Source organism: Emydura macquarii, unplaced genomic scaffold (assembly GCF_026122565.2).
Source record: "Emydura macquarii macquarii isolate MOO-44397 ecotype Brisbane River unplaced genomic scaffold, CSIRO-AGI_Emac_v2 contig_587, whole genome shotgun sequence".
In the NCBI taxonomy this organism is placed as follows: domain Eukaryota; kingdom Metazoa; phylum Chordata; order Testudines; family Chelidae; genus Emydura; species Emydura macquarii.
The window spans coordinates 4,286,483-4,313,700 of record NW_027130724.1 but is presented as its reverse complement, the minus strand read 5'-3'; the positions used below and the strand labels follow the sequence as shown (position 1 = coordinate 4,313,700).

The window sequence follows — 27,218 nt, the reverse complement described above, 5'->3', positions numbered from 1 at the left end:
GGATGGTCTTGACTGAGGAAAAGTCAACCATGGCTGGGAAGAAGGAAGATTGGTGAGAGAACCCATCTTGGACAAAGACTGTACCTGTAATTGCCCAGTTAAGAACCTGTGATGTGATTTTGTGTCTTTAGAGCAACAAATGAATTTTATTATTTCTCTGAACTGTCCCGGAATGGGCTGGACATTCAGGATACACAGCAACTAAACACCCACAGCTGGCCTGGGTCAGCTGACTTGAGCTTGTGGGGCTGTAAAATTGCCATTTAGATGTTGGAGCTCAAGCTGGAGCCCAAGCATTGGGACCCCGCGAGGCAGGAGGATCCCAGAGACCAGGCTCCAGCTGGAGCCTGAACATCTACCCAGCAATTTGTAGCGCCACAGCCCAAGCCCTGAGAGCTCGAGTCAGCTGACTTGGGCCAGCCACAGCCAGGCCCTGGGTCTTTTATTCCAGTGCAGATGCACCCACATAAAGTGCAAGGTTTGGAGAAAATTTAGGACTGGGAAGTATGTCGAGGTCATCTTTCTGATTTTAACTAAGGCTAGTGGAAGCCAGAGGGGCTATGGACAGGCTGCTGGGGTCGGAGCTGCTGAACCAGGGCTGTTTAGCACACACACACTCAGAGTGTGACTTGCATGCATGGCTGCTGGCATCCAGGGAGCTATAGCAGCAAAGCACTGTAAGGCACCAAGGGTTGCCGGGCAAATGTTGACACAACCCCTTACTGGTCTCAAGTGCACCCTGAACCCAAAGACAGTCATGTCTTTTTTCTTATTTACCCAAAAGCAGAGGGGTCTTCCCACTGTGCCATTTCAGTGCTCCCTCAGAGGGGTGTGGGAAGGGACAGAATAGTGAATCTCAAAGGTCTAGCTGGGCTACTTATATCACAAGGGCACTTCTAAGACCATTACCGTGGCCTGTGCCAGGACACATGACTGATACATCAGATGCACACATCTGCTTACACAGCACACTCCCAGAATGGTCATGACCTAAGTGGCATCCCCATGCTGCTCTAAAACTCTCTGTACTGGTGTAACACCAAAAGACCCCACTCAGGTTTGGTGCCCCCTTGTAAGCTCATTGGTACATGGACTTATTTATTATGAGAAAGATCAGACAAAAGAATTAGCTGTCCAACTCCCATTGACTTTCAGTGGAAGTTGGTTGCCTAATTCCTCTCTGTGCCTTTCACAGTCTCCCCCATAGGTCTAAATGGTCCCTAACTCACCATGGAACTGAGATGGTTGGCTCTTAGGGACTAACACAATAAAAATGGTAAAAATAATAAATTGTACTAGGCTGAGGACAAACACACAGAAAATCACAGTCTCTGCCTGTAAGAGCTTCCTATCTGATTGCTGCTTATTTTGAACATGGTGCTGTTGGCAGTACATGAATACATGATCCCAGAAGAGACCACTGAAGAAACCAGAAAGAAATGAAGAAGGAAAAAACCCAAAAAGCCCTTTAGACTTACATCTGTTTGAATGATGCTCCATGCATTAGTTAGGCCAATATTTCCATCTGTCCCATACAAATGAAGCCCTTTCTTCAGATCCCGCTGAGCATACTTATCAATCTGAAAACAGAAAAATAACTGCATGTAAGTATACTGGAAATTAAAATGTTCAGAGTGTCACCTCTCAAATGAGCTCCTCTTGAAAGCCAGGGTGATGGTAATATAGAAAGTGGATGGGGAAGCATCACGCTGGGAATTAATCGCCTAACGTTACTCATCAGAACTAGATGGCTGAGTGGTTTAGAAAATTGGATGCTGCCTCTCTGCAGAACAACTGTTAAGTGTTAAGCTGATAACTAACACAACAGTTAGTTGGTCGGTCTATCGCCTTTCACGGACCCTCCCACCACAGCGTCTTTCCTCCTTCCCGCCCTCTCAGCTACCCCTAAGGTAAGCAAATCTGGACTAGCTCTAGTCCACTCTTCAGAAGAGGCCTAGAAATGACAACATCCACCCTCTAACACACATACATTTCTCTCTCTAGCTGGGTATTTGTTCTCTATAGAAAAAATATTACTTAGCCTCTCTCATGTCTTCCCTATGGTGTCAGCACAAGCATCTATATCATATTCCCATGCTCCAGCTTCTTTATAGCAGCTATGGGATTGACAGAGAGGGATGCAGAGTAACGGTGAGAAGTAGGGAATAGCTCTCGAATGTAGAAAGATTATGGACATTCGGGGACTGAGATAGTTAGCTAAGTGGAGGTACTCTTGAATAGATGCATTTATATTGACTTAGTACAAGTGAGAGGTTCTGATTAATGGCCCTTCCAGCTGAAGTTGGCTATTTATCCATAGAATAGGTATAGCATGATGAGTTCACAGATACTCTCTGCCCCACCAACCTGCTTGAATCCTATCTGTGAAGGGGGAATGGCAGATAGGTGCCCCTGGTTAGTCACTCTCTAACCTCCTTGCTGAGATACTCAACAAGAACACTGATGCAAAAACAAACATTGCATTTGCACAGTATCATAATCGATACAGGACAAGGAGAGTACAATCCACTTCCTTTAGTTATGGTTTCCCAGTCATTCTTCCAGTTGATGGGGACTGGACTGAACGTAGCTAGTTCTTAGTCACCATAGGCTGCAAGGGTTTTCTAGCTCCAGCACACACTGAGGGTCTGATTCTCCACTGTCTTGTAAGTTGTGTAGTCACTTATACCTGGGCAAAATGAGTGTAAAATGTTCCCAGGGGCATGAGGGGAGACTTTGATTTGGTAACATTGACATCTGTATAAAGTAACAGTAAAATGATTGCATAACAGGCAAGGCAGTGTGGATTTGGGCCTCAAAAGTCTAGGACATCCTCCATCAGGAAATCTCTACTGTGTGCACAGAGGGCTACACTTGATCTCTTTTCCTACTCTGGTTCTATGAAAACAAACTTAGCTCCACAAGAGATATTATATTAATCTGAGCCACTGATAAAATGCCACCATGATGCTACATAGGAAAGAGTCACAGTTGATTACCAACACTATAATTGCCATGTCAACACATTTTATTATGTGACAAACCTGAGCTGAATTCTGGGCACTCCACTATAATTAGCATATAAGCAGCTTGTGATTTTAGTCAGGATCATATAGCTGGTACCCTAAGTACAGGAGAGTTCTGAAGGTGAGAACTGTCAGTAAATTTGGTGTTCATTTAGTAAATTACAGAACATGAATGATAAATCTGCAGGAATGGGATCCTCACCCCTCATTTCAGAATTCAATGAAATTGGGTTTCACGTTCTCCACCTATCCTCCCTCCCTTTAATTTAACTAGAACCACTGTAATGTGGAGAAGCCACCAGATAGAATGGAAATGTGTCTGATCAGTTGGATTGGTGCTTTATTTAGTATCTTTCTGGTATGAACAAATTGTTGACACTATTTCTCATTTGTATGGTTCACTGTAGTGGGAGGAATGAAAAGCAGGAGGGCTTTATTTGAGGGGTAAAAAGGAGAGGCAGAGTCTGGGTGGAGAGACATCTAGGCAAACAGCCTTGTTATCCTGGAGATGAAAAATGAAAGGATATTTCGGAAATTGATTTTCTTTGGCTTTAAAAATTAATCTTCAAACTAAGAGACCAATATAATAGCCTACAGTTCAAATCTCCACTAATCTGGAACAAGGGTACCCAGGGGTCAAATGAGAGAGCAAGGTGTTTGCCTGAAAGGCAAATGATGTGCTGTTAAAAAGATACAAGATGCCAAGGTTCCTTTTCTTCAATCAATTCTGCATTTGCAAACCATTTGACAAAGCAGCACAGCATGGTAATCCGTTTTACCAGGACTCAGACACCACCCTAGTTAATGTAATCTTCATGCCCTGTTTCAGATCACTAATTTTTAATAACCCACAGTCAGCATTTAATAGAGTGCCTGAAAGATCAGAAGCATTATTTTGTCAGTCTAGGTGTGCTTTAGAATGCTCTCATTTTATCATAATAGATTGCTTAACCATGCATTCCTGCTCAACATTTTACATGTAACGGATTCACTAATGTGCAACTTGTAGAGGCAAAAAAAAAGAACAGACGTCATCTCTGAGAGATCACCACTTTTCCCTGGATGGGAAGCAGAAGAGCTGTACGAATCTCACTGATATCACAGGGGTCCCTTTTCAGCGCTACAGAGGTGGATTTCAAAGCACAATGCCCACTAAGTTTAATGGAAATCATGTGGCTAAATCTCTGTGCACTGCACCCAAAATTAGCCCCTATCAGCCAATTTACCTGTATTTTGTGCTATTGATTATTTTCACTCCCTTTTGGATTAAGGGGAGAGCTCCTATTTGCTTTTATTGGAGAAGTAAGCATTTTGTGTAATCTCATGTCTGTCTTTCTCTCTCTCCTTTGGCTCATCACTGTCCAAAAAATAAAGATATTGTCTTACAGTTCTGTAGATTGGCCCATTGTTAATAAATATCTTGCATTAATTAACAGATCTTATTGTCATGATCTTGGGGGAAGAAGCCTCTGACCCCTGACAGCATCTGTTGGATATTTATTTTTTTAAAACAAAGCTACTACTGCTAACCATGCTATGAATATTCTGTGACCACATGCCACCTGGCTTGAGCACTGTAACTTTCTCTGTGACTTACCTCCCTCTTGGGGTTTGAAGTCATGTTTCCCCCTACATTTTTAAGTTTGGCTTGAGGTTCTAGTCATGTGATTCCCATTGTCTTTTGACAAAGGAAGTTGCGTGACCAAATCACAACTCCAGTCTGAAAGTGTAGGCGGTAGATGTTCCCCAGAAGGTACTCATCTTGTGCTAATATAAAGTTTGTTTTCTACGTCAAAATATTTTTAGACCAGAAACCTTTAAAAATATCTTTGATATCTAATTTAATTGCATCTTACTTTCAAAAAATCACAATGTATTCAAAACAACCCTGAACGTTTTGCACAGTCCCCTTGTTATACCTTCAATTTGGGCTATTCAGGAATGAACTTATTGAAGATGAATAGTGGAGAATGTTGAAAATGTTTCCACCTACTCTGCCAGCTGTACAAACCAAATATTCTGCACCTTGAATCTGCTGTGTTCAGCTTTAGGCAGGACATGTCTTTCATAATGCATGACTCCACTTAATGACTAGATACAAGGAGGCATAATAAAATATTGGCTTGCCTGCTGAGAGATTTTAAATAAGACACCTATTTTTAGCAGTGTGGAATACCAAAGGTTTCCTTAATTGAAATACAGTTTCTGAAATGGACTAGATGGGTGAATCTCTCATCACTCTGAAACTAGAATAGAAACAAACTCTCTCTCTTTGGGATTCATCAGGCAATGGATAGGAGACAATTTCTGGAAGATAGCAATTCAGAGCACGAATTACAATAACTGCTCTGGCTCCATTTCCAGGGGAATCTTACCCATGTTCACCCATAATACGAGATTTCAACACAGTTTCTGCTAACACGGGTTAAACATGGCTTGCCTGTTTGGTGTGGGCCAGGTAAATCTATTGGAAAATATTATTAAAGAACCACTTCCTAGAGTAGCATATTAGAACCGTCTCTAAGGTCAGATCCTGTTCCCACTAAAATCAATGTGACTTTTTGCCCCTGAAGTCCTGGAGTGTGTCCACCTCCCGCTGTGGCATGAAGTGTGAGATTGGGAACGCCCCATGGAAGAGACTTACACCTCCACTTCTTGCTCCAGCTGAGATAACACAAGTTACCAGTAGCTCTCCAAGGACTAAAGAGGGTGAACCAATATGTTGCATCAGTTTGCAGAGCAATCAGCCTTTACTGTATATATGATGTCAGGAATTGATAAAAATGTAATTATAATGGCACTAAACAGCCTTAGCATCTGATTCAAACCCCACTGAAATTCAGAGGGGCTTGGATTAGGCCCTTAGACTCAGATTAAAAGTATTAAAGCACTGCTCTTCTCAGCACTGCAAAAAAAAAAATCTAAGTGATTTAAGAGCCTAAAATCTGGGCCTTAGTGCTTTAGAGCCACAATTCTGGCATTGGTTGTGTGTGAGGGGGGTATGACTGGATCAGACCCCCATACCTCATTCTGTCATTCCATATGTGCAGCTGTATGATTGCTTGGTGAACTGCCTCATGCCTCTCTATGGGGTGTTCACTTCCAGACCCATTGCTCTGGGAAGCTGCATCAATACCATCTCCACAGAGGACTCTGGTAGGAGAAGAAAGCAGAGGACCAAACCTGCCTGCCCTCCTGCCCAAGTGACTATACTCCAGTGCTGGGTAAGTAGCAGGTGGCTCCAAAGAGAGGAGGACTTCTGCTGCTAATTTGGCGGTTAGGCTGCCACCCTCCCCCCCATGCTGCTGTTCCTGCCTCTCTGGGAGGGGAGGGAGTGTCTAGTGCCACTTCGAGTGTGAGGAGGGCCACCAGGGCCACATGTGGTGGTGTTCCTAAGGCACCATCTTCTCTTGCTTGTCGTTGCATGAGTCAGTGCTGGAGTCCCTAGAAAAGCCTTTAGAGAGAGAGTCCCCACGGAGCCTGCCATCAGCATTCCCCAGGTTTCTAATCTGCAGCTAAATAGAGAATTTTAATTTCAAGCCCCACTGCTCCCTACAGCATCATGAACAAAATATTCCACCCACCCAACCCACCACAATTACTGAGATTCCAAACAGCAATTATCCAACTGGACAAAGCTGCTAAGCAATGTTTCAATATCACCTTTCTGGTGATGGCTTCCCTGCCACCTTCCTTCCCCACCCAAGGAGGAGAAACTGTAAGGAAATGACAATATATCCAATTGTTTCCCACTGAGTGAAACTTTTAATTTCATGCCTTGATCATCATTCTCTACAGAGAGCAGGGAGAGGGGCACTGATTGTAAGCAGGAAGTCCCTAATCTAGAAGGTCATTCATGGGAACTCTCTTGCCTGTCAGGGAGAGAGGTGATTGATTGTACTGATGGGTATGTCTCCCTTAAATTGGGCAGGACTTAACCCAGCAGGTGTGTTGGCTGTAAGGATGAAAAGCCAAGAGGCTTATTTTGTGTTGAGGACTGCACCACATTCTGGCTACTGAAACCCACCTTACCTCATCTGCCAAAGCAATGAAAAATATATAGGGCCTAATAAAAAGCCCAGTGAAGTCAGTGGGAGGCTTTGCATTAATTTAATTGGATCAGGCTCTAAGGAGCTATTTGATCCTATGTGGGGAATGAGAGAACTTGCGAGGGGCCCCTAGCCCTTGCTTACTTGGTATATACGTGGCATTGGTTTGAAACTGCATTTCCATAATATGATTTGCAGGATTGGGGGATGGAGGGAGTTCTCTCAAAATGTGAGATGTCTCTAGTATAGAGTAGAATTTTTGTTGATTGTTTTGGAGTATTCACTGTGTGAATTCCTTTAACTCATTTCATGACACTTCTCAGCTGGTTGTACCTTCATGTTTCGAATCATGTTGACTGCAAAAACTTTCATCATCATACTTCTTAATGCTTCCCTAAATTCTAAGAGGTCCACTGATATGCTATTAGCTCCCAAGATTCCTTAGACACCAAGGAAGGTTTACGATAACACCTTGGCATTGCTTTACGGATTGCAGTGCAAAGGAGGAAGCAAGAACAGACTATCCTGGGAAGACTTGCAGGGAAAAGAAGAATGGCCTGGTGATTGAGATGCTAGTTTAATTTGGATCTGTTGAGCCAAAATCTCTCAACTATGCTACAGACTTCCTGTCTGTTCTTGGAAAGTCACTATTTCTCTGTGCCTCAGTTCTCTATCTGTAAAATGGGGATAATCATATTTCCCTGCCATAGACGAGTGGTAGAGAGAAGAAACCATAAACATCTGGGAGGTGCTCAGATACTGCAAAGTAGGATGGGAAACCAACAAGTTACCCCAAATATCTTTCCTATGGAGTCTGATTACATTTCAGTAGATGCCACCGGCCATCATTTTCTGCAGAAAGGAATTAATGACAAACATGTTTTCACGTGTGACAAATGTGATTCAATTTATTACAAATAAATTAGGATGGATAGATTTTGGTTGGAGAACTTTGTGTATTGTGGCTAGAGTTTTTAAATTGTTCTGGAAGTTGTATAGACTAAAATCAATATTTTAGAGATACTTTATAACCATTGCACAAATACTACAAGCACACTTCATCCAAGACTGCTACTCTTTTTTTTTTTTTTTTTTTTTTTAAGTGTTTAATACATATTTATATTAGAAATGATTTAGACTTGGGCAACAGAGCCACTAATACCTTTGCCCTTCATTAACACGGTTTTGATAAACTGTATTTTGCATAATTTTCCTGTGCATACAAACATATTAAAAAAACCAGCAACTTCATATGCAGTATGGGCCATCTTATATTATTAGCCCAAAACATGCTCTAAACATTGACAAGCCAACTGTTTATCCACCTCTGATATATGGACCATGGTCTCAAAACTCCTCTATCACACTGCCTCCTTTTATTTTTGCATTAATTATAACAACTCTGGATACTGGTATCCATTAAAACATCTAATCCCTCTTTAATATTGCACTATTCTTGCACTCAGTGACATCCTGTGGCAAGGGGTTCCACTGTCTAATTACATATTACATAGAAAAGAGTATTTCCTTTTTATCAGTTTTGAAAATGGCACTTTTCAGTTTCATTGACTGTCTACCACTTATTCTTGTGCTGTGAGATGAGGAGAACAGAAGTTCTGGATATCATTCATTATTTTATATACTCTTATCATATCCTCTATTATTCATCATCTTGCTAAAATAAACAATCCCAATCTTTTACATATGAATTTTTCTAGGACCTTGATTATTTAACTGCTCTTGTCTGAACTCTCACCAGCTCTGCTATACCCTTTTTGAAATAAAATGAGCAGTAGTATACACAGTATTCCAGTGAGACAACACCACTGATTTATGTAAAGGCATTATAATATTTTTGTTATTATTTGCCAACCCATTAGTTATGCATCCTAACATCATTAATTTTGATCACAGCCGAACACTAAGCAAAGTTCTTCATCCAGCTGTCTACAAAAGTTGCCCACATCCCTTTCTTGAGTTGAGATAGATTATTTAGAATCCTGTAACGTGTGAGTAGTTTATCTTTTTCCCTCCTATGTGCATTACTTTTCATTTATCAACATTAAACTTCATTTGTCATCGTGTTTCCCATTCACCGAATTTGGTTATGTCCCACTGAAGTGCCTCATAGTCTTTTCTGAATTTGACTAACTTAAAGAATTTTTTTTACTTCTTTATTGTTCACCTGACCCCACTTTCCAGATGATTAACGATTGTATTAAACATCACACTGGATTGAATACAAAACTTGGAGGCAGCCCACTATTAACTTTTTGTCATGATGAAAATCAATCATTGATACCTACTGTTTCCTGCCTCTTAGTCTGTTTTTGATGCATGACAATACTTTGCCTCTCAACCCATGACTAGTTGGCTTCTTTAATAGCTTCTTGTGAGGGACCTTGTCAAATCAAAGAATTCTGAGAGATTACTCAGACACTATTTTCCTTTGCAGAAACTGTGAGTGTTAGACTCTACAGTATCATGATCTTCCAGGTGTTTTATTATTCTTTTTTTAATTACCATTTCAACTAATTTGTCACATACAGCTGTAAAGCTGGCTGGTCTGCAATTCTCCAGATCACTCCTAGAGTATTTTTATTTAAATACAGATACAATATTTACTACCCTCAAATCCTCTGGTATAGCAGCTGTTTTTAATGAGAGGGGGCATATTTCTGCTAGCAGCTCTCAGAGTTCTTGATGCATACCACTGGGGCCTAGTGACTTACTGTGGTTTTTAATTACAAATTTGTTCAGCACTCTTTCTTCTGATACTTCAGTCTCTGATTGTATGTCATCTTAATTATCCCAGACCTGATATGTACCAGTAATCTTCCTAAAATCCTCTGGAGTGAAGACAGATGCTACAGCCACCATCCACCTTCTTTCTTCCCCCACTCCTTCCCTCAAGTTAGTCCCCAAGTCGTGTGACATAATCTGAGGGGATGGGATGCACACGACATCACTTGTTCCTCTGTCCACTGAGTCTGGGACCTTCTGGTTGCCTAGGCTGCTGGGCATTAGCAATTTACTCTGCAGGACCTGTTGCTATATCAGAGACCTTTTCCAGAAGACAGCTCCAAATCCAAGGATTCAAGGAACTGCCTTTAAACCACTTTAATTCTTTCCTTATACTCTGTGGAGTCCTGTTTCTAGAACCAATATGAGCCGAACTTGAGTCTTTAGGATTCAATTCCAAGTTCTGCCACAGACTTCCTGTGAGGCAAATCACTTAATCTCTCTGTTCCTCAATTCCCCATCTGTGAAATGGGGATAAGACTTTCTTTGTCTATCGAGATTGTGAGCTCTTCAGGACAGGGACTGTCTTATTCCGTGTTTGTATAGCATCTAGCACAACAGCGGCCTAACAGTTGGAGTCTTTAAACATTACCGTAAAACAATATTGCCATTAGAGGGAAAAAAGTCAGCACTTGACAGCACATGTCCTTCTATATATAAGGTTAGTTGCAGTATCTCAGATACCACTATAGTAACTAGTGTGCAAATTACCTTTTAGTGGTAATCACTGTAGGTTGGGATCACTCTCATCGATATATATAGGACAATACCACATTTATATTGCATCTTTTGTGCCATGCAAGTGATTTACAATATATCATTCTTTACCATTTATGCTACAAAGGCTATGCTGAGAACCAAATAGGACAGATGCTTACTCTGGAGAGCTGACGTGTGAATATCTGGGGTGATTTCAGGGAGAGATTTCCACCTTTTAATCTCTAGCAGAGAAAATCTCTGTACCCAGAGTCCTTATGCTAATAAAAGCCATTTTCATCTGAATCAGAAAAGAACTAATGGGAAGACGACTGAATTGAAAAGAACCAAGTAGCTGCAGTGCCTTTTATATTAAAAAAGGCTAATATGAAATTGAAAGGGCCTGGTTGTCAGCCTGGCTGTTGCTGGGCCAACATTTTTGTGCTCCAAAATAATTGCTGGTTCTGTCATTGTCACTTGGGCAGAAACACCTTTTTGCACTCACAGAGCAGATACCTACATCCCCACATGACAAACGGTTGAGGCCACAGAAAAGGAAGCCAGCTTTTGAAAATCCATTACCCCAAAAGGTACAAACTGATACTAGTAAATACATTGGCTAATCCCAATAATGGCTGTAATGGCCTTTTAAAGGATTGCATGGTCCACATGCTCAGGGCTTGTCTATATCGCAAGTTACTGGACAGCAAGCCATGGTGTGAATTTAGAGTGCATCAGCCTGCTGCCAGTAACATCCCATGTGGACACTGCTACAAAGCAGTGAAAGTCCCAGGGTTTGGCTTGATGTACTAGCTGGCGCCACACAGTAACTTGCCATATAGACAAACTCACAGATGCAGCCAACCTCTGAAAGTAATAAGACAAGCAGGTCTGCAAGGCTCTCTCATCCTACGGCTGCAGAAAGAATATTGAGATTTAGCCCCCACTGCACACTTTTATCCCTTACACAAACTGACACCACAGAAAGAGCAGTCTGAAGTGCTTCTATGCTGTCAAAACAACAGCTTACACTGACTGTGTGCTTCAGGGTTCACAACTGTGCAATATACTTTAGGATTCAGTTTGCAGTGGAAATGAGTCTGGAGATGCCAGGCAGTGCCTTAGACTCTGAAAAAGTCTCAGAACTGACTTACAATAAGAAGTTGGAACAGATGATTCCAAAAAGGACCTCAGTTCCATCATTGTTCCTTAAATCAAACTGGATTCTATCTACCATCAGCAGTAACCAAGAACCCGCTGGGACTGAAACTACAGCATCACAGATTCTGAGTCCTTTCAAAAGGAATAGCATATTGGATACAGAGTGAAAGCTTAACAAGTTAACTGGATATATGTACATTAGACTGCTGGATTTAAGAGACAATGAGGCTACGTGAAATAGGGACAAACTTGATCGGTTATAGCAAACTACCCCTATTTTGCTCAAGCAGGCATCCTGAAAGTCCAAGAGATGAGAAACATTTTAATTGCTGTAAATGCATATTTAAATCAAAATTGATCTCAAGTCTCCTACTGGTGGCAATGGTTCACATTCACAAAGAATCACATTTTTGTGACAAACAGTATAGGCAACATTAAACAGATTTTAAAGTCAAAGGTAATCGTGATCATCTAGTCTGATCTTCTGCATAGGACAGGTCATAGAATTTCACCCTTTAATTCATGCATCAAGCCCAATAACTTGTGGTTGAACTAAAGCATATTTTACATCAAAATCAGTTCAGAAATTTAAGAATCTGATTTTGAGTCTAAATGCAAGTTTGTCCCTAGTTTCTCAGCAAAATTACTAGAATTGTGCATACAAATCAGGTAACTGTGTGCAACTGCCTAATTAAATGAATCTGCACACTCAGCTAACTGATTTTGTGTAATTGTATATGTACTTGCGTTGTTAAATTGGTCCTATACCTCTCTTAAAAAAATCTTATTTATATATTTGTAGTGCACATTCAAAAAATCTTCCATGAACAGTTATCCTTGGCTCATAGCTTACAATTTACAGACAACTCCACAGTTGCAGAGACTAGGAGAAAGGGTTTTGGGGGAAAAGAGACAGGTAAATCAAATCAGTTGCACGCACAATAGGCCAAAGTAGCAAATTAATTGCAATTTTATCAGGTAAATTTCTCTCAGGCATTATCAATTATCATGTTGATTGGGAAAAAGTCTAATCCGCATGCTCGGTGAATTCCACATCTGTAAATATTTGAGGTGTACGAGTTTATTAGAAAACTGTGTATGACCAGATCCTCAGCTGATGTAAACTAGTATAGTTCTGCAGATGTAGCTCATACTGTCCATTATGTAAACAAAGGATTCCTATAAGTTATATTTATATAAATTATAAGGAATTCATGATTATTAAATCAGGGGGAAAAACAGTACTTGACAACTGCCAGCACTACCACCTGGCATTGTCACAGCCATTTGTACTGCTATTTACAACAATGATAAGGAAGGGAGCTGCAGTGTTCATGTACCTTCCCTGAAGAAGACAAGTAAAGTGAGTTACAGATACAAAGAGTAAGCTGAACTCCTTTCTCTTTTCCTCCTCCCCTCCAGCAAACTCTACAGCAAACTCTACAGATTCATTTTCCCTGTTGGCTGCAGCTCTGTCCTGCTTTTGTTGCTTTGCAACCTTATTCAACCCTTCATTCCCTCACTGCACTGTCTTCTGACACTCACTCAAACGGTCTTCCATCCTATGCCTGGCTCCAGGTCAGAACACTCCCTTCTACCTGCACCTGATGTTCAATCCTCAGCCCACTGAGGCAAGTGGTAGCTCTGATCTTAATCTCATTAGCCACAGGCTCACACACACTAGCAAAAGCTCATGGTGAGATGCAAAATGTCTTGTGACAATCATGTTGCTGTGCTTCTTGCATTTTAATTTTAGTAATTTCTTACATTGTACTGCAGTGGTACCAAGGTGACAAGCTTACTTATGCATCCCATGTAGATGGAATTTGGGAAGGCAGAAGGGGGAAACGCCCCTCCCCTCAAAAACTGTGCTTATTTCAGTTTTCTTTGAGTTCTTTATGTCTGTCACATGAATGTGCCCTAAGCAGCCATCAGTATAAAACCTCAGATAAATAAGCCAGTAATGATGCAAAATTAACACATACATGTTGAGCCTTTTTTTTTTTGCCAAATGACATGAAAGTTGGGTTCAGTTTGTATTTCAATTGCTAACAACCTGTTATCTCCATCTACGCAGGTGACAAAACCAAACCAAACCCAACAACCTAGGGATGTGCACATCGATAGAGGCTGAGATCCAATTAGCTGCCACAAAAGCTCCAGGAGGTGCAGAAGCAAATCAAAGCAGGAAACAAGCCACTTCCATTGTAGGAGCTAATGACCATTGTGTGATTATATATTAGGTGGAACAGTGACATCAGGCACACAATCCCTTGCAGGTGCTGTCAGCTGGAAAAGGAAGAACTGACAGTTTGCAGACGGAGATGAAACTCTTGGCCACCAGCCCACAAAACCATTTTAGAGCAATCCCATGGGATTAACCTTTCTTTCAGTGAGTTACATTTTTTATTTATTTACTCAGTTTAAAGGTAAACAAGAAAAGTTTAAAACAAACCCTAAGATCCTACCATATTAACAGAATGTGGGCCAGACCCCCAGCTGATTTACAGCAACTAGGGTTGTGTCTCTGTCTATGTGCAGAATAATTATAGATCTAGTTATAACAAATAACTGAAGTTCATTTCCTCTTGCACTTTCCTACTGAGCCCGGAATTCAAGATTTGGTGTAAAAGTCAGCCTCTGATAAGGGGGAAAATGTGCAACTCCAGTCAGTGCAATTACACCATAACTATATTTGGGTCCATAGGACTTTTCTGTGTAAAGGATGGTAACATCCTAACCACAGCTGGGTGGTACAGGCAAATGTACTTGCAGGTTCTCATGCAGAGGGTCACACCATAGTGAACGTTGTGCTATGTCCTTCCTAGTGATACTATTTTTAAAGCACTTCTGATGTGTTTATCTCACAGCAGTTCTTGCTCTATAAACCTGTTGTGGTCTTTCTCTGGCAAAAACCCCCATGTGATTATTCCAAATGTTCTCCTCTCTGACATCTTCTATGGACAAAGGCAGTGGAAACCATACTGTCGGTACAATGCAAGTTGTTTGCAGCCAGCACAGCACTAACCCCAAGTGGTCGCAGAAGTTGGAATTACTATTCTCAGTTTACAAAATGATGGTGGCCATGATATTCTGAACAATGCCATGAACTGCTAGTAGCTAGCATTGACAAGTGGTAAGAGTCTTGGTAAGGTAAGAGAGCCGATGGGGTTGGTTAAGTCATGTCATCAATGGAAGAAGTTTTGCCTGTTCATTAGAGCAAAGGGGTCTAGGAGCCAATGCTCCTGGATTCTATACTTGGTTCCAACACTGTGCCGCCTTTGGCAAGACACCTTACTCTCCAAATGCCTCTGTTTGCCCACTTGTAAAATGGGCATAAGGTAAGTCATGAGTTTTATGGCTCCTAAGAGACAATACACCAGGTTCTCTACTACCAGTAGTAGTGCTTGATGAGAAAAGGCTGGAATTCCACTTTTCCTGAAGAAGGTCCTGTCACAAGTAGGAGTGAGGGTGCCTGGTACAAGAGATGTGTGTGGTGGGGGCAGGAGGGGAAATCCAGGCTGCCAGAGTTTGATAAAACCCATTTATCATCTGTGATTTTAATTACATTTTAACATGATAGAAAGTGCCCTATGAATAATACCTCCCTCCTTCACAGGCCCAAGTACTTACCATTTATCAAGTGCTTTGAGATCCTATGAATAAAAACTATTTAAGTGCCCTGCCGGAGGCTGACAATAGTTAGCAGTGAAAGAAAACCCATGCATGAGATTTTGGACATGAATGTCCAAAGTTCATATAGGCTAGTGCCAGTTCCATTATGCATGGAGAATTATGCATTAATAAGTAGATAATTATTAAGTGGGAGGCACCTCAGTTCAGAGATGTTATTAAATGGGAAGCCCTGTACCATATCAGGCGATTCTTTAGTAGATGCTCAGAAGGTAAGTGAGGCTTAGTTTGGTCAGTACTGAATGAGAGACTCCCTGGGAAAAACAACATGTCTTAAGAAGCTCGGGTTGGTAGTCGATAGCGAATCAATGCTCCAGACTGGCATTAGAGGGCACAAGGCTGGCAAAGACACTTGTGGTGGATGTGGAATTGCTATGTATTGCTATGAACAGTGGTATCTATTAATGGTATGATCCACTGTAAGGAACCTAAGTCAGTGAGTTAAGTTACTGTATAATTATGGTGGGTTATTAGAATTTGTTTTATTACCTGTATGACTGCATTGATCTGACTTAGGGGTCTATGAGAAGGATAAATAGTAAAGCAACACAACAGATCTAGATGACAACATCTCAGCAGCCACTTGAAAGACAATGGGGCAAGCTGTTAGCTTCAAGGATTCCACTACAAAGAAGATGTGAGTTCATTTTGCTAAGCTAGGGCCTTGGAGACCAAGATTTAAACACTAAAGAGGTTAAGAGTGCTTCTCAGGGAGAGAAGAGGCAGGGATGGTCACTTTGTCAGAGCTGTCTAGGGAGACAGACAGAGGTGCAGTTCATCTGGGGACTGACAGTGCTGTCTTCAGATGAATTGGAAAACCAATTTAACAACCATTTGCAGTCATTAAATATCACATAGGAGTGTTTTCAAGGATAAGTGAGTTACCTCAATGTCCTGGGTAAACTCCAGTGGGGGTAATTACATTCTTACATAAATTCACCCTCCAGTCTCTCGTGGAAATATTCTTTTCTTCTTCTTATCCAAAACTGAGGTGCAGTTACAAAAATCACAACTTATGCCAAGAGAATTTATAGGGCCAGGTCCCCAGCTGGTACAAATCTGACTTCAGTGGAAGTGCTTGAATTTATACCAATTAAGGATCTGCCTGATAATATCTGCGATGGCTCAAAGAAGCTTCTACTCACATGATATAAGCAACTCTAAAACATTTTCCCTCCAGAACATCTCTACTATCATGGAAATTCTAACCTCCACCAGCAGTTACTATATGCTATTCCTGATGTAATTGCATTTCATTGGCAGGTGAAGGGTTTGTAAATTGGTTTGTAAAACATGTTGGGATCCTTGTGGATGAAAGAAGATACATAAATGAAAGTCACTGTCATTAAATGCCCCCCTTGTTTTAATGAAAGAAGTCATTACAGCTCTTCACTGCATCTGATAGAAAACAGATATGCCCTTGAAGGAAATGATGCAATTTTTAGTAATTGAAAATGAATAAACTAAATGAAGATTGTTCTAATGTTTCCTATTATTGCAGTAAAACAAGGCACTATAATGTGCTGTTGATGACACTGATTTGAAGCAAGATAGTTTCTGTTATTCTTGCACTTCCACCATCTCCATTGTTTAATTGTTTTTTTAGTGGAAGTAGCCTTTCCCACCTGGAGACTGTCCCAGTGAAGCTGACAGGTGGAGATTGGAGAAGAGAAGGTAGTTGTTTCCCAATAGCTCCTGGACAATAAACTGGAACAGGTGGCAATTTCCCCATGTGGACAGTACACGTGAAGAGACTACAATTTCCCCTCCAGCAGAGCAAAATGATGTAGACTGTATTTCCCTATCATGAGAGCAGCACTTGCTGTGTAAACAACAGAAACCATGCTAAGTAGAAAAAGAGAGAAACTTTGAAAAACTTGAGGAAGAAGCCAAATATCAAGATGATTCTGCTGGAAAATCTGTAATCCAGAATGTGCATGTTATGGCTGCCACACACATCTGTGAGTTGACTAGAGGTTTGGCTCCTATCCCAGACAACATCAAGGAGAGCAGCAGAGGGCAGTATCGGTGCCTCCTGACAATGGCAGATGCCACTTTTAGAATTACTCAGGGTAGGTGCCAGGTCCATTTGTAATAGCATCACAGTGTCAACGGAAAGATGCCTCCCATGTGTTTAGATATCAAAGTCAGCATTTGCTGTGGAGGGCATTCAGTTATCTCTTCACAAGGGTTCTGGGAAAGAGACAAGCTGGAGTTCGTTTTCGTAATGTGTAAAGATATCATGCAGTTTCTGGATCTCATCCAAAGAGGAGGTAGGCATAAGAGGCAAAGACACAATCTGGTGTCATGAATCTCATCCATCAAAAAAACACTTTGTTGCACAGGAAGAGAAACATATTGATTTTAAAATGACACTATACTTTGCCATTTAAAACTTTTTTTCTTTTATTGAGTTTTAGTGTTTATAAAGGGCACCAGCTTGACAGTTCTCGAGTCTGAAAGCCTCCATCTTGCCAAAATAAAAACACAGCTTCCCCAGCAGCAGTGCCAGCTCATTTACATTGCTGTCACCCTGACCTGAAGGGGGCACAGCCAGGAATGAGTGAGGGAGTTCTTCATGACCCAGTTCAGTCAGTGGTCTCGTTATTGAGATTTCAACAAGGGTGCAAGGCAGTGTCAAATAGAATTTGGTCACCTGTTCACTATGAACTGGATTGAGACCACCAAAACAAATCACAGAGGCCACCTCACCACCTTCAGATGGCAGTCATTTTCAATCAATTCTGAACCCTGTTTGCACATGGATCAGTGCCCTCAAAGGATATGTCTACACTAGAGATTTTACTTTGAGTTAACTGACTGCCACATTTGTAAAGGTTAGTCTGAGGAGCTGTGATTTAACTCTGGAATCAGACTAAAGTAATGTTAGTTTGGCATAAATGTTTGGGGAGTGTCCAGACTACCAATACTCTAGTGCAGTGTTTCTCAATTATATTTCGCCGTGGAACCCTTGCGCGGCCATGCCATACTGTCCGCCGACAAGACCAGGAAATTTTCCCCTTTTTGGCAGCGTGGTGTAGGCTGTTTTCGGCGGCGCGCTCTCTAAGCCATTTTCGGCAGCACCATCAGCTGTTCGGCGGTGCACTAACAGCTGTTTGGCGGCGCGCAATTTCTCTTAATTTCAGTGGCGCGGTTCCGCTTTTTCGCAGAGCCCTTCAACACGGCCCGCGGAACCCTGGGGTTCCGCGGAACACTATTTGACAAACACTGCTCTAGTGAATACAAGCCTACAGTGGAAGATTCCATATCCTATTAGCAGTCCCCTAAACTATTCCCTCCCCCCTTTATTTATTTTGTCTTCTGACAGGTGGGAGCACTTCTAGCCTTGTTCCCTGTTCCCTTCTAGCCTTGTTCCCTGTTGGGAATGTGTGTCTTGAAACATAATTAATTTTGAGGGATTGTATGGAGCTAGAAATGTCACTTTCACATTTTGAGGAAGGGTTTCTGATGGGGATGAAGTCTATTAGTTCCATTTCCTTTGTCATACTATAGTCTACCGGTTTTTCTCTCCCACTATTTAAAACATTCGTAAGACTTACAGGGAAGATTTTTAGGGACCTTGCACAGTCAGAGCATTGCCAGATCTTTGCCAGGTTAACCCTAATGATGGCAATAAAGATACACCCTGTCTTCTACCATAGCCATCAACTGTTGTGAATTCTTTGGGCTGGTCAGTGATGTGTCCCATTTCTTAAAGCACTGGCCCTTAAGGTGCCTCTTACCAGTCTCTGTCAAACTTTTCAGACTATAGAAATGTAGTGTGCTGGCATGGTGACACACTGTTTGGGAAGAGGAAACATTTCCTGACACTTTCATACATGCCTGTTGTGGTATTAACCTCAAGCTCCTCTTAGCCACACGGCAGCAATATATACAGAAATCAGATCCAGATCAATGGAAGGAGGAGCGACAGGATTGGAACCTGGAATGTCATGGTGGATGACTACTACGTGTTCCTTTAGGACTAAGCTCATTTGTCCAGAACAAATCATGTCAAATCCAGGTTAATAAAGTTAACAAGCCCTGTGGATAGGAGGGAAGCAGAAGATGTAATATATCTATACTTTAGTAAGACTTTAATACTGTCTCACATGACTGTCTCATAAGCAAATTAGGGAAATATATCCTAGATGAACCTACTATAAGGTGGGTGCACAACTGGTTGGAAAATTATATTGAAAGAGTAGTTATCAATGGCTCCCAGTCAAACTGGAAGGGCATATCAAGTGGGGTTCCACAAGGATATGCCCTGGGTCTGGTTCTATTCACGATCTTCATAAATGATTTGGATAATGGCATAGACAGCATATTTATAAAGTTTGCAGATGATATCAAGCTGAGAGGGATTGCAAGCTCTTTGGAGGACAGGATTAGAATTCAAAATGATCTTGACAAACTAGAGAAAATAGGATGAAATTCAATAAGCACAACTGCCAAGTACTCAACTTGGAAAGGAACACTCAATTGCACAAATACAAAATGGGAAATGTCTGCCTAGGACGGAGTACTGCAGAATAGGATCAGGGAGTTACAGTGAATCGCAAACTAAATATGAGTCAACAATATAATACTGTTACAAAAAAAGTACTAGCAGGAGTGTTGTAATTAACTAATTCTTTCATGCTACCCAGCACCAATAAAGCCTCACCTGGAGTACTGTATCCAGTCCTCAGCACCAGGCTTCAGAAAAGATGTGGAAAAACTGGAGAAATTCTCCAGAGAATTGGAGAAAGTCCAGAGAAGAGAAACAAAAATGATTAAAAGTCTAGAAAACATGGCCTGTGAGGAAAGATTGAAAAAACTAGGTTTCTTTAATCTGGAGAAGAGAAGATTGAGACCATGATAACAATGTTCAAGTATGTAAAAGGTTGTTATAAAGAGGAGTGTGATAAATTGTTTTCCTCATCCACTGAGGACAGGACAAGAAGTAATGGATTTAAATTGCAGCAAGGGAGATAAAGTTAGACATTAGGAAAACCTTCCTAACTGCCAGGGTAGGTAAGCACTGGAACAAATTACCTAGGGCAGGTGACGAATCTCTGTCATTGGAGGTTTTTAAGAACATTTTAGACGAACACCTGTCAGGGTAGGTCTAGTTAATACTTCGTGCCACCTCAATTCAAGGGACTGCACTAGATGACCTAATGAGATCCTGTCCAATACTACATTTCTGTGATTCTATAACTGCTAATGCTGTTCTCTGATGCCTAAGGTACTCTATACCACTGAATAACTCACTATTGTTAGTGACAAAACATGGAGGAGGGACCAATATATGTAATTCAGAAAACTTATCTGGCAGAAATCAGGCCACTCTCTCTCTCTCAAATGTTTGAGGTCTGCTAGGCTCCCAAACGATTAGTTCTTACAAATTTGAAATGGCAGTGGGAAACTAACCAATAAACAGCAAATGTATTAGAAATTGAATAGCAAAGCTATAACATGCCTGTTTCTGGTTTTGCTCAATTAGGACCACTCCCTTCTGAGAAGGCTCGTGTAAATAGGATTAATTAGTAATGGAGCCCAAATGATCAGAGCTGAAAGGTACAGCTCATATTGGGTCAGATTGTGAATGTCACCAGTGCATCTTCAAACCTGTTTAGAGGTGCTAATGCTTGCTATGAGACTCAAATCACCTAAGGTCTAACAAGCAAATATATGTTTGTGTGATCATCTGCAGTACCAACAAAATGGAATTCATGGGCACCATCTGGAAAATCCCATGAGAACCTGGCATAGAAAAAACAAAAACAAAACAGAAGCTACATCTGCTATCATACAGACATAGGAATGAGTATCTCTTTGGTTTCTTTGCTGAAATAGAAAAGCATGGCATGTAGTTCTAATGATACTGAGGTAGAGAAAATTACTGAGCCTGATTCTGATCACAGGAATAACTCCACTCCTGACTTTTATGCTGCTCCTGTTGACCAGTCAGTCAAGGAAGTGTGGGGGAAACTCTGGGTGGCACAGAGCGTGGCTATGCTAGCCCTACATTGCTCTGCCTAGCAACTACTGGCATACAGGATCTGTGCAGGGAGAGTGCATGGCTGGAGCACTGCCGCACTATGGCAATCCCTGGCTGGCATTATGGCTCTTCAATGTAAAGCTGTGAGGGAATCAGATGACCTGTGCATACACATATGTTATGGCCTGACTGTCCATTGATATCCACTGAGCCTGACTATTTGCACTAGTGCAAAGTGAGAGGAGTAAACAGTTATCTTTTCAATTTGGCAATATATTACCTCCATGTAGCGCTGCTGTAAATGACCACAACCAGCACATAGCAATAGAAAAGTGAGCCACTACCACTTCAAAATAATGATGTAATAGCCACTGGCAGAAGACTTGGCCTCAATGTCATCCTGCTTGGACAGCTCAGATGCTGCACCCAAGAAATTGCATTGAGTAGCTCCTGATGGGAATCCAGGCAAGCTGTGAGACAGTCAATTATAATAAAGTTTATTCAGAAATGGCCTCTGTCACAAGTGGTGAGTTATTTCATCACTCATAGCTGAGTAGGAAGTGAAGCAAAAGGTTAGGTCCATCAAGTATGACAAGGGTGTCAGGAATACCGCCATGAACTGTACTACACATGATTGTCTCAGACTTGTTTTGCATTTACTTGCTTTTGTTTTCCCCGTTTTCATGTTAAAAAAAGATGCTATTACTCTCCACTGTTGCACAGAGAAAATAGCCTCTCTACTAATGCAGATGATAGACAGAATTCCTCACCAAAAGAACTGCTGAATATGAAGCCAAAATAAAACAGGATTATGTGGAATTCACAAGATTGTGGGAATGTCACTGTCACTCAATACAAAATAAAAATAAAGGGGACATTAGCAAAACTGAAAACAAAACTCACAATAAGGACATTTTGCACACTTGTTTAATAGAAATTCAGGCCGGGATTTTCAAAGGAGCCTAGGAGTGTTAGGTGCTCAACTCCCACAGAAATTCAGGCTCCTTTTAAGAATCCAAGTCTCATTCTCAATTTCCGACATTGAAGCTGGCAAAAAAAGATGTAAAAAATCACTTAATTCAGTAAATTTCACTTTTCTATTCTATTCAGAAATTGTCTGCAATCAGTTTGCAACGGTCTCCAATGCACCTGTTAGAAATGATTCGCCAAATAATTTCTGTAAATAATTTTGATCTATAGTTTGTTCACATTCAGTTTCTAGTGACCACTATGTTCACTATTTCAATTTAGAGCAGTTTTGATTGGCTATGCATGGTAATTTTCTGTTTTCCACTTCCATCAGTTTAACTTTTAGAATCAGGTTCCTGGTGTGAAAACTCATGGTTACTAGTTCAGAAATGACTGCTATTCAAGGAATCAGTCCTTAATGCTGATCATTTGACTAATTTTCACTTTGTAACTAATACATCATTTTTAGTTAAGACTAGTGAAAAGTTTGTTGGCTGAGTATCTAATAGCCTCAGTTTTTCTTGACTCTTGCCATTCCAGGTACCAACTAGAGTACTGTGCTGGCTGCACTAGTAGATTATCTTTTTCTAGGCAATGGAGGACGACTAGGGTCCAAATTCTTTGAATATTTTAACAAGATGACCTGAGAAACCATAGGAGGGCTAGCCTGACAATGATCTCGGCAACATCATGGAAAGACTGATATGGGACACAATCAATAAAGAGTTATGGTACAGTGGCAAAATTAATGACAATCCATATAGTTTAATAGAAAATAGAACTTGTCAAACAAACAGTGTTGTTTTTTGATGGGATCACAAGTTTGATTGATAAAGGGTGCATTGACATAATATACTTAGACTTCTGTAATGCATTTGACTTACTCCCATATGCTATTCTGATTTTTAAAAAATCAATGCAGCCTATATTAAATGGATTAAAAACTGGTTAACTCACAGACCTCAAATTGTAATTGTAATTGAGGAATCATTATTCAGTGGGGGTATTTCCAAAGGATTCTTGAACCAATGCTATCCCATATATTTATCACTACTCATGAAGCAAATATAAAATTATTGCTGGCAAAATTTGCAGATGACACAAAAACTGGTTAAGTTGTAAATAATGATGGGAACATACCAATTATACAGGCCACCTGGATCACTTGGTAAGATGGGCTCACTTGATTAACATATGCTTTAGCAAAGCCAAATGCAAAAGCATACATCTAGGATAAAGAATGGAGGTCACACTTATAAAATGTGGGACTGTATCTTAGAAAGCAGGAAAGCTATGAGGGCTGAGTCACAGTAGATAAGTCAACTGAACATGAGTTCCCAGAGCAATGTGTAGCTAAGATGGTGAATGCTATCCTTGGGTATATAAGCAGGGAGTATCAAATAGTTGTAGGAAGGTAGTATTACCTCTATACGACATTAGTGAGACCATTACTAGAATACCATGCCCAGTTCTGGTATCCACACTTCAAAATGGATGTTGAAAGATTGCAAAGGATACATAAAAGAGCTACAAGAATGATCTGAGGGCTGGAAAGTATGCCTTATAGTGAGAGACAAAAGAGGTTCAATCTATTTAGTTTATCTCAGAGAATGCTGAGGTGACTTGATCACAGTCTACAAGTACCTTCGTGGAGAAGAGATTTCTGATCGTAGAAGGCTCTTTAACAGAAAAAAAGGCATAATGAGATTCAATGGTATAAAGCAGAAATAATGTGCAAATTGTTAACAGTGAAGGTAAATAGTAATTGGAACAATTTACATAGGAATGGAGTGGAGTTTCTGTCACTTGTCTTTAAATCAAGACCGGAGGCATTTTTTTTTAAAGATTTTTTTTACAGTTCAAACAAGTTATGGAGTTGATGAAAAAATTACTAGCGGAAATTCTATGGCCTATGTTATATAGGCCAGACTAGATGATCATAACAATCCCCTCCAGCCTTAAAACGTATTAATTTGGCAAGCAGGTGGCTATTTTTTCTTTAAGATTGGTACCTTGCAATTGACATTGATACTTTGTCCACCTTGAGATTATACTAATGCAGTGTACTGCACATGGGGCTTTACCTTAAATCCATCTAAAAACCAAAGCCTGCACACAATGCAGCAGACAGCTTTGTGCATCTCACTGTGAACACTTGGGCACTGGTTCTCTAGGATCTGCAATGGCTATATGTTGGGTTCATGGCATAGTTTAACATGTTTGGGTGTAACCTACAGTGCTGCAAATGGCTTCTGGCCCATGCACTTGGGAGATCATTTTTCCTGTGCAATACAGCTAGGATTATAATCAGTGGGAACTCTCTGCTATGAGAGCTTCCTCCCTTCCTTGCTTCATCTCTTGACTTTGTGATATGCCCTGAAGGTCCATCGCTGTAGTATCTCCTGAAAATCCGGTCCCTTGGGGCGACAGAAGGCCAGAGAAAATAGATGTGGTGCAGGTGGTGATTTGCTTGGTTAATTTATTCCTGCAATGGGGACTGAGGTGAAATTGCTGGATCTATAAATAATAAGATTTGAATCTTAGGTAGTCGTCAGGGAAGCCCAGATTTTGGGATAGGCATTTTTCATTATTTTGTAGAAATCTGGATAAATAAATATGCCACAAGCAGCAGCAAACATGTCAAACCAAAGGCACTTTTGAGGAAAGGGGTCTTCTTCATTGACTTGCAAAACAATCTAGAGACCCCTTCTTTCCCCCATCCATGCACACTGATAAAAGTTTAAGCCTGTTAGGAACCTTTAAACCTCTTTTTGGGAGATACTAAAGGCTTATTCCACAATTTTTGAGTGTGGGCAATGTTGTATGTAGTGCTCTTATAGCCGTGTTGGTCCCAGGATATTAGAAAGACAAGGTGGGTGAAGTAATATCTTTTATTGGAACAATTTCTGTTGGCAATGTTGAGCAGTCCAGAGACTGGCACACAAGACTGGAAAACAGGATTAGAACCCTACAGTGTCCTGGCTAAGTCACTGTCCGAGGCAAGCTGTTAACCTTCTTTTGCCTCAGCCAAACCAACTGGAACCCTTAGTTAAAATTTGAGGCTGTCACTCAAAACCAGTTACTGCATCCGAGCTGAACCTTCCTGGAAGAATAGGTTACCCATCCCAGCACACACAGCAAAGGAGAAAACGTTATTGCTGAAAGAGGCAAACAGTAATTTCTTTAAAAAAAATAATAGTAATTCCTGTAGAACCACCTCAATTTTGACCCATTACATAATTTATGGGGGATGAAAATGTCACCCTTGAAATTACTTTGGCCCTGTAGTTTTTAACTGTCAGAGGCAATTTCTTTGAAATCTAATTCACGATTTGCAGGCTTCATTAAATTTTCGCAAGTAATTTTAAACTTAAATCACCATTGGCAAATCCATCATTTATTGATAGAAACATTAGGGTGCTAATGGTGTGTGACTCATGATAAAACGAGATAGGACAGGACGAGGGTGGGGAAAACTTTTCCACCTTCCAAACAAGATCTTTGCAGGGAGAATCAGGCAGAGGAATTCTTAGCTCTTTTGACTGGCATTTGAAGGAGAGCTTCTAAGCTGCTACTGAGCTGCCTTCTAAAATCCAAGCACAGAGGAGCAAGCAGAACTCAAAAAGAAGGTTTTCTGATTGAGGTTTGGAATCAGACCCATTTTGGGGGTAGTAAGATGAAACTCCTTCCTCCCTGAGAGAAGGAAGTAAATAAAATTCCAGAAGCAAGTGAAATATGATAGTGAAGCCAATAGATAATGTCAATCCATCATCTCGGAATATTGAAGAACGAATTCCACTTGACTGGGGATCTGCGGTTCTGGCAAGAGACATAGGACAGAAGAGGGTGTTGAATACATTTAAAATTATTGTATTGCTAACTGAAACTCTCCCAGGCACATAACCTCCAAATGATGTAATGCAGGTACCTTCTGAGAGACTCCATTACACGCTGAAACCTCATTCACGGCCTGTATGCATCCACCACTCAGAAGAAAGTCTCTTTCAAATATTTCCCTAACCTCCCTTGTGCTACTCTTATCCACAGGTAGTTAGGTAAACAGGATTTTTTTTTTAAATTCTAGCTAGCCACCCAGTTACTCTACTCTGGCATTCCTTATTTAAAACATAGGCTCTCACTTTCTCCAGCAATTGTTGTCTGTGCTGGCCACATGTTTTGAACATGTATGATAAATAACCTACTTTACAGCTAACCAGTTACCCTGAACAAAGCACTTGGTAAGGTATCTGTGAGAACCTGTTGTCAAAGAAAGGAATGACTGACCGGGACATTTCTACATTAGCCAGGCAGATGTCTGCTCCTCCTCTTCCTGTGGTAGCAGATTATGGTATGGGAGACTAGGTTAACACCACTGAGTCTGTAGCAATACGGCAAAATAAATCTCTGCACATCTGCCAGCAGTGAAATTCATCTAAATAAGCCACAAGAAGAGTGAGGGAGCTGGAAAGTTGATGGCACTGCAGCTCCATCCCAAACTGGTATCACATTAGGAACCAGAAGAGTGAAAACTATGACTGCTTGGAGCAAATTGAAAAAGAAAGGAAGACGGGATAGAAAACAAAATGAATGCGGCCGGCATGAGTGAACCTCTGCGTCCACATGGAGCCCCACTGACTTCAGTGGGCCTGTGTTTGAGTCCACCTGAGCAGAGTTCACTGAAGGATCAGATCCTAAGCTACTAATGGAAAAGGTTGGGTCTGTTTTAAAACAATTGCTCTGTTCACTTTGAGTATTTTGTTATAAGAATATTAAATAAACTTCCTGCAAAGCATTTTAAATAAACATACAACTTCTTTATTATAACTAAATTAA

At 40.8% G+C, this 27,218-nt stretch overlaps 1 protein-coding gene across 5 annotated transcripts in view; it reads right to left on the bottom strand.

Moving 5' to 3' along the window:
* Nucleotides 1-27,218, bottom strand: part of TSPAN4 (tetraspanin 4) — a 573,087-nt gene that overhangs the window by 19,140 nt on the left and 526,729 nt on the right. For all 5 annotated transcript variants that reach the window (XM_067540551.1, XM_067540550.1, XM_067540552.1 and 2 more), the window contains one exon: nt 1,479-1,580. In XM_067540551.1, coding sequence (XP_067396652.1) covers nt 1,479-1,580 — 102 coding nt within the window. The remainder of the gene's footprint in view (nt 1-1,478; nt 1,581-27,218) is intronic.